This window comes from Mustela erminea, chromosome 14, assembly GCF_009829155.1.
Source record: "Mustela erminea isolate mMusErm1 chromosome 14, mMusErm1.Pri, whole genome shotgun sequence".
In the NCBI taxonomy this organism is placed as follows: domain Eukaryota; kingdom Metazoa; phylum Chordata; class Mammalia; order Carnivora; family Mustelidae; genus Mustela; species Mustela erminea.
Window position 1 is genome coordinate 63,297,727 of NC_045627.1, and position 20,930 is coordinate 63,318,656.

At 40.7% G+C, this 20,930-nt stretch overlaps 1 protein-coding gene across 1 annotated transcript in view; it reads right to left on the minus strand.

The window, feature by feature from the left end:
* HPSE2 (heparanase 2 (inactive)) overlaps positions 1-3,871 on the minus strand; it is a 660,133-nt gene extending 656,262 nt beyond the window's left edge. Inside the window, exons 1-2 of the mRNA XM_032313019.1 lie at positions 3,452-3,871; positions 333-490 (exon numbers count right to left, since the gene is read on the minus strand). Of these exons, the coding sequence (XP_032168910.1) occupies positions 333-490; positions 3,452-3,741 (448 nt within the window). The 5' untranslated portion in view covers positions 3,742-3,871. The remainder of the gene's footprint in view (positions 1-332; positions 491-3,451) is intronic.
* Between the last annotated feature and the right edge of the window lie 17,059 nt (positions 3,872-20,930).

Genomic DNA, 20,930 nt, shown 5'->3' on the forward strand with positions numbered 1-20,930 from the left:
GAACCTATCTGAATTTTCTCAAGAAACACTCTACATCTTCTACCCCACAGAACTGGCCTGCCAATTGTTCTGGCTACCAATTCTCGGCCTCTGAGCTCAGATGCCCAGCGAAAGGCCGGCAACCTGGTGACCACCAACCACCCTCCCCCGCAATCACGCCAGGATTCCCAAACTCCCGCATCCCCTAGCCCAAAGCTACTAGCTTTTCAGAGGAGCTTCCACCAGGCTCTCCTCCAAATCTGCTAACACCCCCACCTCACCCCACACATCAAGTGCCCGCTCCTATTCCTCAAACTTCCCTCACCCCGCTAGACTGGAAGCAAGTTTCTCACCATCCTCATAGTTTTTGAGATAGTAATCCGGACCGGGGCCCCCGCGGCTTTTCGCCGGGTTCCTCAGATTCTGGAACTGCAGGAAGTCCGTCCTTTTGCCTCCAAAGCGCAGAAAGGCGGGCGAAAGTCCCCGAGCCAGGGTCACCAGACGCTTCGAGCTGCAGAGGTGAAGAGAGGAAAGGATCCTGGGGGAAGGCGAGAGGGCGCGGGATACCGACCGAGGCCCTCTTCCCACTCTCCGCGAGCGACCTGGCAGAGGCTACGGGCTGTGTCCCACCCCTCCAGCCCGCCACCCGCGTGGGCCCCGGCATCTCGCGTGCGCCTGGCTCCCAGGGCTTTGCCTCCTGCGCCCAGCCGGCCGCGGCCCCCTCCCTCAGACAACCCTACGCGGCTCGCCAAAGGTACTTCTTTCCAAACGGTTAGTCTGTTTGCTAACACAGTGCATGTCGGGGGGTAGCGGTGCGGGGTGGGGGGCACTTCTGCTGAGAACACGGGGCCAAGGCGCAGTTGCCCAGCTTCTGCCGCTGCCTGAAAAGCGCTCCTGGCGGAGACGCGCAGCGCGCGGACTGCCGGGCTCCGACTTTTGCCAAACTTCTAGGCTGAAAGCCGAGATCTGTTTCCTCCGCCCCAGAGGCACTGCAACCGCTGTGGATAAGGTGAAACCTGCCTCCTTTCTCTCAGACCAGGTACCTGAGATGGAAGGTTTTGTGTTTTGTTTTATTTCTTAATGCTAAAGTTGATTTTCTTTCAACACTATCTTTTAACAACAGCATCCATCTCCCAAACCCTGGACAAGAGATTCCCGGGGTAAATCCTTGCTTTTTTGAGAACTCTTGCCCATTCCTTGCCTGGCACGGTAAAAGCGGTGTCTCTTTGGTCCCTTAAGTAATTCAGCGTGATCTCAAGAAAGGTAACATCCTCTCTACTCTGAGTTCAACTTCATCTTTTTCCTTCCTACGTGGGACCCTTTGGAAACAAGCTCTGGGAAAAGTAAAGTTTGCCGATACGTTGAACCCACTCCTTGGAGGAGATTCGAGGAGCTACAGAGCAGCATTTACATTTATTTAGGTTAGGATTTCCATAAATAAGCTGTCTTAAAAGCCAAAAACTACTTCAGGGTGGGGTAAAGAAGGGGCAGTGCAGATGCTCTTAGTACTAAGACGATCAACTGTTGAATTCTGGATCTGTTATTTTTAACACTTTGCTGGTTCAGGCTCTGAAAATCCAAATCCAAATGTAGAAAACACAGGATTATAAAGGAGGGGGATATGAAATTAAAAAGCCGAGGACTCCAGTTTCAGAGAGTTGCTGACAAAAGTGGTAGCCGCCCCAAGAAGTGGCCGGGAATGTCGTTTGCCCGAGGACTCCAGGACGGCGTTCTCAGGCGCAGTCATGGCATCGCGTGGCCCCACGGCAGACAGAGGAGACATCCGTGCCAGTACCAGCCGACAGATAAGGCATTTCCAACAACTGTCCATCGGGAAGCCTGTACAACCAATGCAAATGCGCCCCGCCACGGCTCTTCTTCGAAAAGCCGCTTTCCAGAATCTTTTCCGCAGCATGCATTTAACGAGACGGTTTAAAAAGGAAGGAAGGAAAAAGAAGCCCGAAGGAGTCCGCGCAGCTGGAGTAGTGCTATGCAAGTGGGGCGTGTATTTCGGAAAACTCCAGTCACTCACAACCAGCGGACGAGCTCAGAGACCCGCTCTGCTGCACGACAGAACTTCCGAGGAGGGAGCCCCGCCGCGCGTAGCTCTTCCCGCCTTCCCGCGGAGGCACCGCCAGGAACCGAAACGGCCTCTGCGGCGGCAGCACCACCACCAACCGCTCAGTCCTCCCGCAACGCTCGCTCCACGTGGAAGGAGCGCTCCACGTGGCGCCTCCTGCTACCTGCCGCGTCCGCCGATCCGGCTGAGGCCCCGGGCAGACCCGCAGCGCTGAGGGGAGGGAGCACGCCAGCAGCAAAATGGATTTCCCAAGGAGTGTAAGATACTCACGAAAGACGCAGGGCACACGCGGCCTCTGGATGGAAAAGTGGGAATGAGAGAGCGCTCAGGGCTCTTCGGAAGAGCCCACAGCTGATGCTCCAATTTGGATAGAATTTTTAATAACTCAACACTGGATTCGACATTGCAGACGATTTATTTATTTATTTTTTATTTTTTTTTTAACACTACAACTCTGTCCCTGATGGGTAGGGGTCTTAGTTGCCTAACTGCTAAACAGTAACAACTCAGAAAGTGAGCACAATTAGATCAAGCTGTTGAGTAAGGGGGGAGTCCATGATGACAAACCACCGGTTTAGTGGTCCGCTGGTGCCAAGTTCAGACCTCCGAAACATCCCCGTAGTATTTCTAGGACCCTTTCCGTTCTCGAGAATTTTTTTTTCTTTAAAGAAAAACTATGCAGTTACCGCAGGAGATTTAAGGAGGAGGGACTGGGGGGCCATTCAGTCTATTAAAAACGTCTTACAAAGTCCTGAAGTCTGGAAAGGACAGCGGAGGATATAAAAGAAAACCAAAAATCCAATCCAACTTGCCCACCACTCAAGTCTCTGCTTAAATTCGTTTTCTGTCTTGGAGTGGGAGAGAACTGACAAATCGATCTTTCCGTGGAAAATTCCACTTCCGTGAGATCCCCGATTGAAAACTCACATATACACATAGGCGCACACTCTCTCTCTCTCTCTCTCTCTCTCTCACACACACACACACACATACACACATATACACACCAATTCCTCTCGGGTCTTTGTTGCTTAAGATCTTTTCTTCGCTTTTGTAACTGCCCTGAACCTCTTGTTTCTCTTTCAGAAGGAGACGGGGAGGCTAATTGTGGATATATGTAAGCACAACATTTTTTTCAGTCATAACTGATAAGTTTCTGAAATGCCTTCTGCATTGCAAACATGTGCATCTTAATAGAAAACACTGCTTTTCTCAATCACCAGCTAAAGCCTCACAGCAAATATTCCAGGAGGAGGAAAAACCTCTTTTCTTCTCTTTGTGAGATCGCTTGGCTTTTTTTCTTCTTCTTCTTCCCCCTTTGGAATGGGGGATAGGAAGGGGTGGGGGTTGTTACTTTAAAAAAAAAAATGATCATGGAAGCCCCTGCCTTACCTTAAGAAATCGAGCCAGCCATCATGAATGATGGACGGATCCAGCTGCAGAGAGAGGAAGTTTTCATTGACTGTTCTGACTGGGTTCTTGGTGCTCACATCAAGTAGAATCAGAGTCTTTTCCTTCAAACCTGGAGCTCTTTCTACAGGCAAGGGTCTCCTGTCTCCAACTTGGGAGGAAAGGGAGAGATGGACCAACAGAGCCAAGAAGAGAGCCACCGGGGCTAGGCACGCAGGGGGGCGGGAGTTGCTGGAGGGCATGGCTTCAGGGAAGGCACAGAGCACCCCCATTAAATCCCTCTGATTTAAACCTCTCTTCCTACAGGGTCTCACTGGTGACTAATTGTCCTTATCTAAAGTGTGTGTCTGTCTGCCTCCCCCCCACACACACACTTTTTTTTCTTTCCTTTTCCCCTCTCCCTCTCTCTCTCTCTCTCTCTCTCTCCTTTTTTTTTTTTTTTTTCAGTGTTTTGGTGCTGGTGGAGCAAACTCACGCCCCTAGCCAGCCTTCTCAGCAACTCGTGCCAAGAGTACTCGTTCACCAGCACCGCCCCTTTAAGAGATTTCGACTGCAGACATTTTTTTAACTTTTTAAAGGTGAGGGGGTTGGGGGGGGGAAGGCGGGAAGTAGGAGGAAGGGGTGGCGTTGTACCCTCCTGATTTAACCCTCTAGGATCAGGAAGCAGAGAGAGGGATCGAAACTGTATGGTTGTCATGTTTTGGGTAGGGGCGGGACATCTTTTTTTTTTTTTACTTCCCTCCCAGCGAGGCTCTGGGGAGGGCGGTTCTAGCTTCAATCCCGACTGGAAAGCCTCAGCGCCAGCCCTGGACGCGCGGGAGTAAAAGAGTGCGCACCCGCGGGAGACTGTTTCTCCTGACAGTGGCAGGCATTTCTTCCGCTCTGGGCCCTTCCCTTTGCGCTGAATGAGTAAAACCAAGAGTGGTTAACTTGCAGAGGGGGTCCTGCGGTGGAGACTGTGATTCCTGCTAAAGCATTAGAGTGCGGATGGAGACTTAATGGACACAAGTATGGACCTCTGCTACTAGCTGCGCAGTCACACAGAAGCATCCTCTAGCCTCAATACGGGAAACAGTAGCCGGAAGGAATACAATGTGACCTGGTCAAAGGGCTTATCCACCCGTAGGAGCAAAAGGGCCCGGGCTGCACATGGCTCCGGTCTACCTACAGCCAAGAAAAAAGTGTCTTGGGGAGACTTCAATATACCCCAACTTAGGCCAAGTCAAAGCAATCTGGTATGTGCTGGGACAGTCTGGGCCACGCTGCGCCCACCAGAGCCATGGCTTGGCTACTCCATTGCGGAAGCGGACTTGCCCTTCCAGCCTTTCCTAGAGGTCGACCATGGTTATCCCTCCCGCGGGGAAGTGCGCCTTTACAGTGCTGGAAAGGAATAGAGTAACACAGTTGGGTTTTCAAACTTGGCCAGGAGTCACTGACAGGGCCCGAGGGCACACATTCCCTAGATGCACAGGAACAGCTAGGAGCAGTGTAGTGCACCACCCTCCCTAGCTCACCAAGCCAGACCCACCCCACCTCTCAGCCGAAGCTGTGGGTTCCAAGCCATGGGTTCCAAACCCAAGCCCGGAAAAGAAGTCGGACCAGTTTGCTATACCCACAGCAAAGTTGTGGCCCCACTTTCAGCTTCTTTCTGGAACAAAATGGGGCTTCTACTTGGCAGATGAAGATAACTATTTTATGTACTGTGGGTATGCATGAGCATCCCAGAGCCTCCAGATATCAAACAGGCAAAATGCAGAGCAAAGGTTTTCCCCAAAGGTGGATGTGCAAATGGCAGTCTCAGAGCCATAAACACTGAAATGGCAACCTGTCTCCCCTCTCTCCCCCCAGACAGGATGAAGGAATCCGAAAAGGGCTGGAGTGCATGACCTCCAACTGAAGTTCTCTGAGGAGCTTCTATCAAACTAAGCAACCAAGAAATACAGAGGTTAGGTTGGGTTAGACTGGAAGGTGCCATTAAGAACTTTTAGAAGTAAGACTGCATAAAATGAGGCCAAAAGAGAAGGAAAATCCAAGGCATATTATCTAAGATGATTTTAAAGACCAGGATGTTATATACTGAAATATTAGATGTGAGTTTTGGCCCTTAAGACCTGCCTGCTTTTTTTGGTTCCTGAACATTTCTGACATACACCTAAATCCTTTAAAATATGTGTGTTTCTGTGAGTGGGTGTGTGGTATGGTTTAAGTTCCCATAGAAATTATTTTAATTTTAAAATGTGTGCTGAGCACCTCCTTGAAATAGATGGTAACAGCCTGGTGAGCAAAGATTTTTTTTTTTTTTATTCTTGTATCTCTAGACCCAGGCACTTAGCAGGCACTCAATAAATGTCTATGAAATAAATCAATCGTAAATCAAATCATGCTCAATACAATAAAATCATTTGGTGCATTCAAGAAGAATGTGAAAAAAAAAATGACTTATTGTCACAGTGAACTTTAGGTTTCAGTTCAGTCATTTGTTTACCCAGCTATTAGCATTTTCCTGGTCACCTCCTTCAGGAAATACTTACCTTACAAATTCTGAAGCCATTAGTTCAGTTGCTGTATTCAGAATTAAAACTGATTATATATGTTTAACAAGGAGTCAGATTTTCCAAGGGCCTAAAAATCCCCTGGCTTACAAGTGAATGTACTTTTAGAAGCCACATTATATGGGACCAGAAGACAAACACATAAATGAAATAAATCACTCGCCCCCTAGATGTCTATAATTAACGTACCTTTCAAAAATGCCTACCCTTGGGACTAAGGATGAACTTGGATATAATGAGAATCTGCCATTAATTGTGGATTAATTTTATCCACGATTTTTGCTTACTTACCCAACTATTCTATAATTGTTTGGTGTCCTACTTACTTTAACCAGTATTTAATGTTCTCTTAAACAGAACCAGTATATAGTACAAAATCAAAACCTTTCTTTTTAATTCCTGATGAAAACCGTCTTCTTTAGTGAAGCAATTGAAATTCTGTAGTCATGTACAGCCTCAGGACATCGAGGCAAAGAAAACAATTCAGTAACATTTAAGGAGTTCCAGATAGCTGACTCCAAGATGACCTGATTGTTTGGTCCTTCCTTCTAGTTAGGATAAAGATCTTTGCAGGGCTACTCTTCCCAAATAGCTTCACCTCCCCATATCATGGCTTTTGTCTTGCTTCCTATCTAATCCTAAATTATATGCTGTAAGTAGCTCATTATTAATCTCTATATTAGATTAGTTTCTACTCTGGTTTCTATGTGCTGAGTGGCAATGACCTGGACCTCTGTTCTGTCTTAAATTGTAATTTCCTAGAAGATAAGAAGTGGGACCTTTGTATAAAATATGAATTGGGTACTAGACGCATCTCTTTGGAAATGCTCTTCTTGATGTTACTGAATGATCTTCATAGATAAACTCCTTTGATATCTAGGAGTCTAGTTTCCCACACCTGTAAGAAATCTTGAAGATTAACTCATTATTTTTCTAGACTATGGGATTTCAAAATAAATATTAGTAGAGAAGAGCTGACATATATTTGACAACTTATTTTGTCTAGCAAGCACCTTAAAAAAACTATCAACTTGTCACTATTATTTCCCAAAAGAAAAAAAAAATTTAGTAACCCCCCCCAAAAAAAAAAGCTGACACAGTATGTCAAAAACAAAAAGCAAGTGTTTAAACTGAATAAATTTAGCTTCATGAAAAATCACTATAGTATTTTCATCATTTCATCTCAGACCAACTGAGATATGCCAGTGACCAATATAGGTACCAGTACTAATGACTGGGACTAATGCTACATCCTATTTCTATGGCCAAATTCTACTTTGTAGTATATAGGAATGCTGCAAGATGTGCATGCTTTTTAATGCTTGTCTTCTTGACTATAGTAATTTCTGTCCATTTTTCCTATGCATTTTCACACTTATAGCCTGTCACAAATTCACTGATTCTATATGCTACCTCTCTTTCTATTAAACATTGAGAGCTATAGTTATTTTTATACTTATTTCCCTTCTGGAAGAATTATATCTAGATATCAAATAGCAAGAAAACAAATTCATGCCACAATAACTGGAACTGAGAAGGATGAAGCTATAGCAGCCAACCTGCTATCTCATTACTGCGTGTGGACTTGTCCACAATGACTACTATTTATTAAGATCCTGTGGTCCCATAATGGTATTCAGAATTATACATATGCTATCTTATTAATCTTATCAAATAACTCTGAGAGGTAGATATAATTCATTAGTATACCTAGTTTACATATAAGAAAATTGACTCAGAGAAATTAAGCACTTTTTCATGATACACTGCTAATAACTAGCAGCAAGGATTGAAACCTAGGGCTATCTGACTCCAAAGCCTATGTCTGTGTTCTTAACCAACACACTCTACTGTAAGTGCTAAAATATTGCATACCTTTTAACAATTTGTCATTGTACAGTTGAAAAAACCTTGGACTAGGAGTTAGAATACCTGGGCTTAAGTCATGACTTTCCCAGATCCTAGCTTAATGACCTTGGGTAAACTTTATAACTGTTGTCTCAGCTGCCTATTCTGTAAAACTGACATAATATCCTTGATTAAGAAGCAAATAAGGTTATGTCTGGGAAAAATGCTTTATGAATTCCAAAATAGTATACAATTGTGCTACTGGTTTCTTGTTATGTCTTGTTCTCTCTCTCCCATACTGACTACAAGTACATCCCCTTAACGAAGACTGGGGCAAGAATTAAGTTATAAATAAAGAATTCAATGATAAAGTTGAAACAAAAGTTCAACTATAATATAAGATCAATAAATGCAATAATAAAGCAAGTATGCACCACATAGTTAAGCCATGCAGGCTCTTCTGCCTGTGAATAGCATCTGAAAAAGGAAGGAAGTTAAGTTTTGCATGCCTCCTTCAGTTTTCCACTAAGACAGAAGAAGGAAGAATAGTGCTGGGGAATAACAAAGACTGTGTCTCTGTCATGCTCAGAGGAACAAGGAAGGGCAACACTTTCTCCATATGGAAAGCTGAAGGGGAAAGGAATTTATAACTATGATTGTTCTACCTCATTATATAAGAAAACTTGAGCTGGATGGGTTTTGTTCCCATTGTTCCCACTGAGCAGTAAACTTATGTGGGGAAGATCATAACCATAATAAATTCAGTTAACTCTAATAAGTTCAGTTCAAAATTGATTAGTATGTTTGAGGTAGGGATGATAGTTATTTGCAAAACTGCTATAGGTGGAAAACCAAGTAACAGAAAAACAGATTATATTTATTCATGTCATCAGTTGCATTCATTGAAGAGTCATTTTACTATCTTGGCCCATTTTGCCTTTTGTACATTCAGATTAGTCCTGAAAAGCATCATGTTCTATTGCAAATTGCATGGGCTTTGGAGTTCAACAGACTTTGATTAAACCTAGATCAGAATTTACTATCTGCTCATGTAACCTTTGTTGAACAAGTCATTTATTCTTGCTGGGCCACAATTTCCTCATCTACAAAATAGGTTTAAGTATACTTCTATACTTCCCTTCACGTGTACTGTGAGAATTATGTCAGAATTAAATGAAGTAATGTCTTTAGTTCTTGGCACATAGTTACTATGCAACTATCATTTTCACTGCTTGGATTTCATGGTAGAAATAATCATAATTTGCATAGATCAGGTGGGAAGAAATTTATAAACCTGAAACCTAAGATTTTGAAATAGTATAGTAATAACTTACAGGTATACATTCTATTTTATCCTTATAGCATAGACAGGACAAGCTTTATCCTTATTACTCAGGTAAGGAAATACAGAGTCAAAAAATTCAAAATGTTGGGGTGCCTAGGTGGCTCAGTCGGTTAAGTGTCCAACTCCTGATTTCAGCTTAGGTAGTGATCTCAGAGTCATGCAATCCAGCCCAGCATTGGGCTCCATGCTGGGTATGAAGCTTGCTTAAGATTATCTTTCTCTCCGCCCCTCCCCCCACTAAAAAAAGAAAGGTTCAAAATGCTGTTTCTTAAAGAATCTGAGGCTAAAGCCAGTTCTACTGACTGATAATCAGACTCTACTCTTGATATGTTTGTTAATGAAAATACCTGAGAACTTTTTACATATAATGTCCCAGGACATAAATTCAGATTGCCTTTCACATATTCTATAAATTCATTAACTATAAGTTGTTTATACATACCTTCAAACAACTAGACTACTTTCCTAGTCAGATGATTCTAAGTATTTAATTAATGCTAAAAATAATCTCTAAGAAGGTGAATATAAAAATCTTTTTTTTAAAAGATTGTTAGGGGAGGAACAGAGGGAGAGGGACAAGCAAACTCCATGCTGAGTGCAGAGCCCAGCTTGGCCTTGATCCACAACCCCACAATCCTGACCCCAAAACCCAGTCAAAACCAAGAGTCAGACACACAACAGACTGAGCTACCCAGGTGCCCCTTTATAAATCTTAATTTATTTATCTCAGTATATCTATTTTAGTATCTACTTTGAAATATGGAACCCCTACTAAAACATTTGCTTGAACACAGTTGTTATTTGTTGACCCCCAAAGAGTGACTGACTATGATTGTCTTTCTTTTGCTTCGTAGACTAACAGGGACCTTTTTAAATATCCAAATGTATTTAGTTGGACTTGGACACTTTTTAAATATCCTAATGTGTTTAGTTCATAATAATGAGAGTTAAACAAACATTGAAAACAGAAAGCCCACCATGGGTTCAGTTCTCAATAATCAAAATCAACTATAGACTACTTGTACATACCATGGAATATTTTACCTCTGCCCATACTAACATCTAGATCCCTAGCTCTTTGGAGTTGCCATATAAGCATACCCAAGTCCTTCCCTGATTCAAAATCAATTATGCTAAACCTTATTAACCTTAACTCTCACCAGATTTTTCAATTCTTCTAGTCCCTTGGGTCACTAGGACAATATGTGGTGTGACTTTCAGAAAGTATGTTTCATTTCCACTGGACATTTAAATATTACATTTCTGGGGCACCTGGGTGGCTCAGTGGTTAAGCCTCTGCCTTCAGCTCAGGTCATGATCCCGGGGGTCCTGGGATCGAGCCCCACATTGGGCTCTCTGCTCAGCGGGGAGCCTGCTTTCTCCTCTCTCTCTGCCCGCTTCTCTGCCTACCTGTGATCTCCGTCTGTCAAATGAATAAATAAAATCTTAAAAAAAAAAAGTTTAAATATTACATTTCTCTTTTGATTTTCTGAAGCCTAGGCAGCATGATACTGTGTTTAAATACTTTTAAATGCTTTTCCCTTTCAGGAAGAAATAAGAATAATTTGAGAATCAAGAGTCACTGACATTCAGCCCTGGTTGCACATTAAAATCAGCTAGGAGCTTTTTAAAAATAATTATGCCTCACGGCACTGGGGTGGCTCAGTCAGATTAAGAGGGCAACTCTTGATTTTGGCTCAGGTCATGATCTCTCAGGGTCCTGGGGCAGAGCCCCGGATGAACTCCACATTCAGTAGGGAGTCTGCTTGTCTCTCTGCACCTACCCCTCTTCGAGCTCTCACTCTCTCTCTCAAATAAATTAATAAACTCTTAAAAAAAATTATGCCTCACCCCACCTACATATATTCTGAGAACTGATTTTGATGTGGGACCTCAGCATATCTTGGATCCATTGCTATACGATTCTATTTGGTTCTAGTTACAGCTAATTTAGATGGCAAGGGAAACCATGTTACTTCCATCTATTTGATTCCTAGGTTTCAGGTAATTAGGAGCAAGAGTTCAAACACTAAAAGATATCTCAAAAATATTATCAGAATCTATTCTGTTCCTAAGTTTAGACAATGAAAGTTCAGATAGTGAGAGGCCATCCTCAAAGAAGGAAAAATTATGCAAGTAAATACCATATATTCTCTTAGCTTTAATAGATTTTCAACTGATTATTCCTTCATTCAAGAAACATTTTTCCTTTATACCATGTGATTGGCAAAATGTAAATACTGGATAACACTAATTGTGGATGTGGGGAGAATGCAACCTTCTTGCATACTGATGGGAGTATAAATGGGTGAGGACATTCTGAAGAGGAATCTGGTAATATTTAATGAAATTACATACATATATTCCCTTAGATCCAGTAATCCCACCATGGGCATAAATTACCCAAGTGACTCCAAAAAGACTCACAAAAAGACTTGAATGAGGACAGTCAGTAAAGCACTGATTTTAATACATGGGAATTAGAGAAACTTAGATGTCCATTACAAGGGGAATAGACAGGTAAAATGAGGAGGACAGCAGATAGAAGCAATGAACTGAATGTAAATACAAGAACATGGATGGTCTTTAAAAAGAATGATATGTGAGGAACAAAAAACCCAGAATAGTATAGAATAATAACATTAGTACAAAATAAACACAAACAAACCAATATATTTTACAAGGATAGAAAAATATCAAAGGACACACACCAGTCACATTAGATTTGATACCCATAAGGTAATCATTCAAAGGAAAAAAATAAAAGGCTTTACATGGATCAATGTTAAAACATTCTCCTGCATTCAAGGTAATAGTTAACCAATTTTCTAGGGAACAAAAGGGAGAAATATTGAGTGCTGACTGTAGGCTAGGTAGTGTGTCTTCCCCCATCCTTGGAATCCAAACAATATTCTTGTCCTTGGAAGCCTTACAGTATACTTGGGAAAACGAACAGGTTAACAAAAATCCATTTGATAAGTGCTATATTAGAGTTTAGTGAAAACTGCTATGGAGCACTGTAAGGGATTATGATGTAATACTAATTCATATGTGTGTGTGTGTGTGTGTGTGTGTGTGTGTGTGTGTATACACACACACACACACAAATACATGGGAGTCTGTTACTCGATACATATGTAACTTCCCATCAAAATGATGACAAACATACCATACTTTAATGAGTTGGGCTTTTTTTTTTCCTTTTCTCTTTTTTAACCTGTCTCCAGATTTTCTCATGTCTTTCCATTTTGGTAATGGCTAAGGGGTTGCCAGTTGCAGAAATGCTGGAGTGCCATCTGCTGGTAGAAAGTTTTAAATTCCCAATCTTCCTCAAAATCCATTTTCAAAAACAAAACTATCACATGTATTATAGGATATCTGGGCTTGAAGGAATCTTAGCGATCAGGAGCCTGGTTTTAGGGGTAAAATATCTCCTTACAAGAGTGCAGCTAATTTAAGGGAAATGTACACACATGCGCTCACAAACGCACAGGTCTCTCCCATCACCACTGTAAGCTTCACAGAACTCTATGGTAAATACTCACAAAGCTAAACTAACTAAATTATCTTAGATATACATATAAACTCCTTTACAGGGGTCCACAAATACGTTTAAACATTTCTATAAGCTCACTTCCCAGGAAAACAATCTTATTAGGAAGGCAGCTTACTGTAGTGTCAAAGGAATGAGCTTCACGATCAGACTTCAGTCCATCTCAGCTTTACTATTTATTAAGAAGCCTTAAAGAAGTTGTTAACTTCCCTGAATCTCAATTTCTTTATATCTAAAAAGGGAATAGTAACCTAATTTACAGAGTTATTGTAGTAATTTGTGGGGGAATATGAAAACTAAAATGCCTAGCCATGTCACAAAAATATTTAATGACTAAACTAAACCCCTAATACTAATTTAAATATGCTTTCTAATCCATCCTCAATGATGTCAGATCTTCCTCTCATTTATATTCGATACTTATATTTAATATAAATAATTTGGCAGCTTTAAGAAATTTCATACAATTAATTCCATAAAAACATAAATGGAAGGCAAAATGTGTTTTAACAATACATCTGGTCAGATCATACTTCTGCTCTAAGATCTTGCTTTTCAAAGTGTGGTCCACAGATCCAGCAGCATCAGCACAATGTGGGAGCAGTTTGAAATGCACAATCTCAGACTCCATTCTAACTTAACAAATTAGAATCTACATTTTAACAAGTTCCCCAAGGGTTTAAAATTTTGATTTAAAATCTGAGAAGCATTACTTTGGGGGACAGCAAATAGAACCTGAGCTCCATTATTTCAGAAGAGGGTTCCAGAACTAGCTGCTTTACTCCTCTTGGTTAAATTTATCTATGTTTTGGGCGCCTGGGTGGCTCAGTGGGTTAAGCCGCTGCCTTCGGCTCAGGTCATGATCTCAGGGTCCTGGGATCGAGTCCCGCATCGGGCTCTCTGCTCAGCAGGGAGCCTGCTTCCTTCTCTCTCTCTCTCTCTGCCTGCCTCTCAGTGTACTTGTAATTTCTCTCTGTCAAATAAATAAATAAAATCTTTAAAAAAATAATAAAAAAAAATAAATTTATCTATGTTTTAGCAATTAAGTACTGAAACGTTTTCAGTTCTTTAAAATTTTGGTAAAACTAATTTTGGCAAAACACACAGCACTTAACATACAGCTCATGGAAAGAAGGGAGAAAGGAAAATGCAATACTACTATGGCATTAATTAAAATGATGCGCCAAAGCCAAAAACGACAGAAATTGACTTGGGTAAACACTATAAGGAATATGGATTTGCAGAGTTTCTGTTACACCAGAGTTTCTGGTGAATAAGCAATTGTAAAATATGGAATTAATCAGTCAGAAACATCATCCAAATTAATGCCCACAGATACATCTGCCCACGCATCTTTTTTTTTTTTTAAGATTTTATTTATTTATTTGACAGAGAGGGAGATCACAAGTAGACAGAGAGGCAGTTGGGGGTGGGGGAAGCAGGCTCCCTGCTGAGCAGAGAGCCCGATGTGGGGCTTGATCCCAAGACCCTGAAATCATGACCTGAGCCAAAGGCAGAGGCTTAACCCACTGAACCACCCAGGCACCCCTGCCTATGCATCTTTATGAGAGTAATGACAGATGAAGCAGCAATCTCAAACCTAGCACCCAGAACGAGTCAGAGAAACAATCCACAGTTGCTGGGAAATCTGAAAGTCCAGGTGATAAAAAGGCATAAACTTCATGAAGATAAAATTGGGCATGGCCCACCCAAGCTTTTAACCAGATATCCTAAAAGCAAGTAATGTGTTACTCTGTCCTGTGAAGACAAAACCATTATGAAATATTTGTTTAATATCCACTCTATGCAAGCCATGATGGAATCAAAACAAAGTCATAAAACTATTAAAGAGAAAGAACAGGCACATAATACCATGCAGGCAGGCAAACAGGCAAAAACTGTTTCTGTCAGATAAAGACGCAATATGGAAATATAGCTAATGTCATTTTAAGTCCTTTATTATCTCAAGTATGAAATCTATCTACCTACTCATGTAGACAAACAATAATAAATAACTTTTTTGAGTGTTTATTAAGTACTAGGAACTGTGTAAAGCATTTTAATGCATTACTTCATTTAATCTTTACAATAAAACTAACAGGCAGGTTCTCATAGCCTTATTTGAAGAAGGAAAATTGAGGTTTAGAGAGTTTAAATTTCTGGAAATAACTAGTAAGACACAGCTTGGGGAATCAAATCTAGGTCTGTCATTCCAGAGGCTAACCTCTCAATCACTCAGATATTCTGAATCAGTCTATGTAACATATAAGTAGGGCCATATATTTAGAGTTAATAAACATTTTAATCAATGTAGCTTATCTTTCAACTTTTTTCTCAGCTTTCTCTCCTCAATCTAAATGGCACCCCCTTCTGTATAATGGAGGATATAGTCTGAAAAAAACAAATTTTATTTTCCTTTCAACAATATTGATCACTTGATTTTCTCTATAGATTTTGAATTTGATAAACAATGTATACTAATGTGTAAAAAATAAATCTATGTGTACTTTTACTTAGTATACTGTGGTTAGAGAGTAGGCATAGAAAATATGGCTCCTGAAGCCTCAGAAATTCCCTAATTCAAATGTACACTTTTCGTTTATGTTCATTTTTCTCTGCCTCTCTCTCTCTAACACACACACACAAATACTTACAGGCAAGAATAACAGGCATATTTGAAAACACTAGCAAACAACCAGGAAGATTTTATATAATCCAACTAGTGGGTGGGTTCAACTGTAGGAAGTCTGAAGGACCTGAAGCACTATAAATCCTGTGAACTCACAAAACCAACCAGCCAAAATTCTCTTCCACAAACAAAACCCTATAATAAGGAGAAACATTTGAGAAAAGAACCCACATGGTATAGAATATAGATAATTGATGTAAAGGAAACAGAAAACTCAGATAAAATTAGAGAAAGTGAGCAAAACCAGCATATCTCAGAGAGCAGTATAATTTTTAATGCTACATACAAATATAAATATAAATATAAATTATATATATGGGAGCCCTACAGGTGTGAAGCTAGAAAAGCTCTCCTAATCTACTTCTCCTTCCTAAAAGTTCACTAAAACTAATTTTGCATAAAAATGATCAACAAAGTTGTTCCTAGGTGGCTCAGTGGGTTAAAGCCTCTGCCTTCGGCTCAGGTCAAGATCCCAGGGTCCTCGAATCGAGCCCCACATCGGGCTCTCTGCTCAGCGGGGAGCCTGCTTCCTCCTCTCTCTCTCTGCCTGCCTCTCTGCCTACTTGTGATCTCTGTCTGTCAAATAAATAAATAAAATCTTTGAAAAAAAAAATGAGCAACAAGAAAGAATCACAATCAACCCCATGCAAAAATATTGTAAGAAAAAAGAGAACAGGGACGCCTGGGTGGCTCAGTTGGTTGAGCAGCTGCCTTTGGCTCAGGTCATGATCCCAGCGCCCTGGGATCGAGTCCCACATCGGGCTCCTTGCTCAGCAGGGAGCCTGCTTCTGCTTCTGCCTGCCATTCTGTCTGCTTGTGCTCGCTCTCTCCCCCTCTCTCTCTCTCTGATAAATAAATAAAATCTTTAAAAAAAAAAAAAAGAAAAGAAAAAAGAGAGCAGAGGTTGAATAATCTCTTTAGAAATAATAAAGCTGGAGGAGTCAAGATGGCAGAGAAGTAGCAGGCTGAGCTGACATCAGATAACAGGAGAATAGCTAGATAGCTTATCAAACCATTCTGAACACTTACAAATCCGACAAGAGAGCGAAGAGAGGAAAAGCAGCAATTCTAGAAACAGAAATTTGACCACTTTCTGAAAGGTAGGACTGGTAGAGAAGTGAATCCAAAGCGACAGGAAGATTGGGGGGGGGGGGCTCCCAGCAAGCAGTGGAGCAATGGACCACAAAATCATAACTTTTAAAAGTCTACTCCACTGAGGGACATCGCTCCAGAGGCTAAACCGGGGTGAATCCCACGTAGGGACAGCGTGGTCTCAGGTCCCGTGGGATCAGAGAAGGATCAGGGGTGTCTGAGGGTGGCAGAGCTCACAGGTATTAGAGCGGGGAAGCCAGCTACAGAGACGGAGCCGAGAAGTGAGCTCTCAACTTGGGGTTACCTTAAATTGTGATCCATGGCTCAGACCACTGCTCTGTGAGAGGGGACCCCACAAAATCCGGGATGACCCCCCTGTAAGAGTGCAGGGATCTGTGAGGTTTGGAGACTAGAAATGGGGCTGTGTGCCAGAGACAGAGATGCTTGGTCACAGGCTGGATGAGCTCGGAGTGCAGCCAGAGGCCAGGGAAACAGGAGTGATTGTGTGCTTTTCCTCCAGGGCGCACTGAGGAGTGGGGCCCTGAGCTCTTGGGTCCTCCAGGCAAGAGACTGGGAGGCCGCCATTTTCATTCCCATCCTCTGGAACTCTATGGAAAGCATTCAGGGAATAAAAGCTCCCAAAAGTGAACCCAAGTGGATTACTTAGCCTGGCCCCTGGTAAGGAAGATTCAATTCCGCCTCAGGCAAAGAAACTTGAGAATCACCTCAAAAGGCCCCTCCCCAAGAAGATCAGCAAGAAATCCAGCCCCAACCAAGTTCACTTACCAAGGAGAACAGTGGAATTCCAAAGTAGGAGAAAGCAAAACTTGGAATTCATGGCTTTCTCCCCATGATTCTTTAGTCTTGCAAAGTTAATTAATTTTTTAATTTTTTTCTTCTGCTAAATTTTTTAACTTTTACCCATTCTTCTTTTAACATTAACTAGTTTATCTTAACAATACCTTTCAAAAAAAATTTTTTTGAAACTTCATTATTATACTCATATTTTATCCTTCATTGTATCTGACTTTATTTTTTATATACACATAGGATTTTTTCTTCTAAAAAAATGTGGGATACAACTTCTTCTAATAGATCAGAATATACCCTAAATCTAGCACGGGTTTTGTTCTACTCTCCAGCCTGAGCAAATTCTCTCCACTTTCTTTTTCTTTATTCTCCCAACCAACTTAACAACTCCTTTTATAGAAATTTTTTTAAAAAATTTTTGTTTCATCTTTAACTCATATCCATCCCTTCATCATATTTACCCTTATATATGTTATTCATTCTTTAAAATTTGGGGAGGTAGTTTCTTCTAAGAGATCAAAATACTCCCAAAATTAAGTGGGTAACCCTGTTCTATGCACCAGTCTAATATATGTATTTTTTTCTTTTTTCTATTTTTTCCCTTTTTTTTCACTTTTCTAAATTTTTTTTTCTGAACTTATTTTTACCCCCTTTCTTTCCCCCACGATTTGGGGTCTCTTCTGATTTGGTTAAAGCACATTTTCCTGGGGTCTTTGCCACCCTTTTAGTATTTTATTTGCTCCTTCATATATTCTTATCTGGATAAAATGACAAGGCAGAAAAACTCACCACAAAAAAAAAGAACAAGAGGCAGTACCAAAGGCCAGGGACCTAATCGATACGAACATTGGTAATATGTCAGATCTAGAGTTCAGAATGACGATTCTCAAGATGCTAGCTGGGCTCGAAAAAGGCATGGAAGATATTAGAGAAACCTGTCTGCAGAAATAAAAGCCCTTTCTGGAAAAAAAAGAGGACTAAAATCTAACCAAGCTGAAATCAAAAAAGCTATTAATGAGGTGCAATCAGAAATGGAGGCTCTTACTGCTAGGATAAATGAAGCAGAAGAGAGAATTACTGATAGAGAAGACCAAATGACAGAGGATAAAGAAGCTGAGCAAAAGAGAGAAAAACAACTACTGGACCAGAAGGGGATAATTCGAGAGATAAGTCATACCTTAAGACAAAACAACATTAGAATAACTAGGATTCCAGAAGAAGAGGAAACAGAGAGGGGAGCAGAAGGTATAGTGGAGAGAATTATTGTAGAGAATTTCCCTAATATGGCAAAGGGAACAAACATCAAAATTCAGGAGGCACAGAGAACCCCCCTCAAAATTAATAAGAGTAAGTCCACACCCTGTCATCTAATTGTAAAATTTACAAGTCTTAGAGACAAAGAGAAAATCCTGAAAGCAGCTCAGGACAAGAAGTCTGTAACATACAATGGTAAAAATACTAGATTGGCACAGACTTTTTTTTTTTTTTTTTAAGGCTTCAAATATTGATTGAGGTTTTATTTTGCATCAGTGCCTTTCTGAATACAGTGGGCAATGCTAAAATGAGCTTCCTATGTACATATGGTTATAGAGAGTAAATAAATCAACCAGAGATCAATGCTAAGATATGCAAGCAAATTCAGTGTAGTTTTAGACCCATCTTTGAACATAAATGCTGAGGATATTTAGAATTAAAAAAAGATCCTTGAAAACTTAAAAAAAAAAAAAGAAGAATATATTATTACTAATAGGTTTTTTTTTAATATTACTAGAGTCCTCATTTTATTTATTTATTTATTTATTTATTTATTTATTTATTTAATAAACATGTATTTTTATCCCCAGGGGTACAGGTCTGTGAATCGCCAGGTTAAAACACTTCACAGCACTCACCAAAGCACATACCCTCCCCAATGTCCATAACCCCACCCCCCTTCTCCCAACCCCCCTCCCCCCAGCAAAAAAGAGAATTACAAACCAATATCCTTGATGAACAGAGGTGTGAAAAAACTCTCACCAAAATACTAGCCACTAGGATCCAACAGTACATTAAAAGGATTATTCACCAAGACCAAGTGGGATTTATTCCAGGCCTACAAGGTTGGCAACATCTGCAAATCAATCAATGTGATATAATACATTAATAAAAGAAAGAATAAGAACCATATGATACCCTCAATAGATGCTGAAAAAGCATTTGACAAAGTACAGCATCCTTTCTTGATCAAAACTCTTCAAAGTGTAGGGATAAAGAGTACATGCCTCAATATCATCAAAGCCATCTATGAAAAACCCACCGCGAATATCATTCTCAATGGAGAAAAACTGAGAGCTTTTCCGCTAAGGTCAGGAACACAGCAGGGATGTCCATTATCACCACCGCTCTTCAACATAGTACTAGAAGTCCTAGCCACAGCAATCAGACAACAAAAAGAAATTAAAAGCATCCAAATTGTCAAAGAATAAGTAAAACTACCACTCTTTACAGATGATATGATACTTTATGTGGAAAACCCAAATAAAGGAATTCAGTAAAGCATCAGGAGGTAAAATCAGTTGCATTTCTTTACACCAACAACAAGACAGAAGAAAGAGAAATTAAGGAATCAATCCCATTTACAATTGCACCCAAAACCATGAGATACTTAGGAATAAACCTAACCAAAGAGGCAAAGAATCTATACTCAGAAAACTATAAAGTACTCATGAAAGAAACTGAGGAAGACACAGAGAAATGGGAAAATGTTCCATGCTCCTGGATTAGAAGAACAAATATTGTGAAAATGTCTATGCTACCTAAAGCAATCTACACATTTAATGCAATCCCTATCAAAATACCATCCATTTTTTTCAAAGAAATAAAACAATCCTAAAATTTATATGGAACCAGGAAAGACCTTGAATAGCCAGAGGAATATTTAAAAAGAAAGCCAAAGTTGGTGGCATCACAATTCCAGACTTCAAGCTCTATTACAAAACTCATCATCAAGACAATATGGTACTGGCACAAAAACAGACACATAGATCAATGGAATGGAATAGAGAGCCCAGAAACAGACCCTCAACTCTATGGTCAACTAATCTTCGACAAAGCAGGAAAGAATGTCCAATGGAATAAAGACCGTCTCTTCAACAAATGGTGTTGGGAAAATTGGACAACCACATGCAGAAAAATGAAACTGAACCATTTCCTTACACCACACACAAAAATAGACTCAAAATGGATGAAGGACCTCCATGTGAGAAAGGAATCCATCAAAATCCTTGAGAAGAACACAGGCAGCAAACTCTTCAACCTCAGCGGCAGCAATTTCTTCCTAGGAACATCACCAAAGGTAAGGAAAACAAGGGCAAAAATGAACTATTGGGACTTCATCAAGATCAAAAGCTTTTGCTCAGCAAAGGAAACAGTCAGCAAAACCAAAAGACAACCGACAGAGTGGGAGAAGATATTTGCAAACCACATATCAGATAAAGGGCTAGTATCCAAAATATATAAAGAAATTATCAAACTCAACACCCAAAGAACAAATAATCCAATCAAGAAATGGGCAGAGGACATGATCAGACATT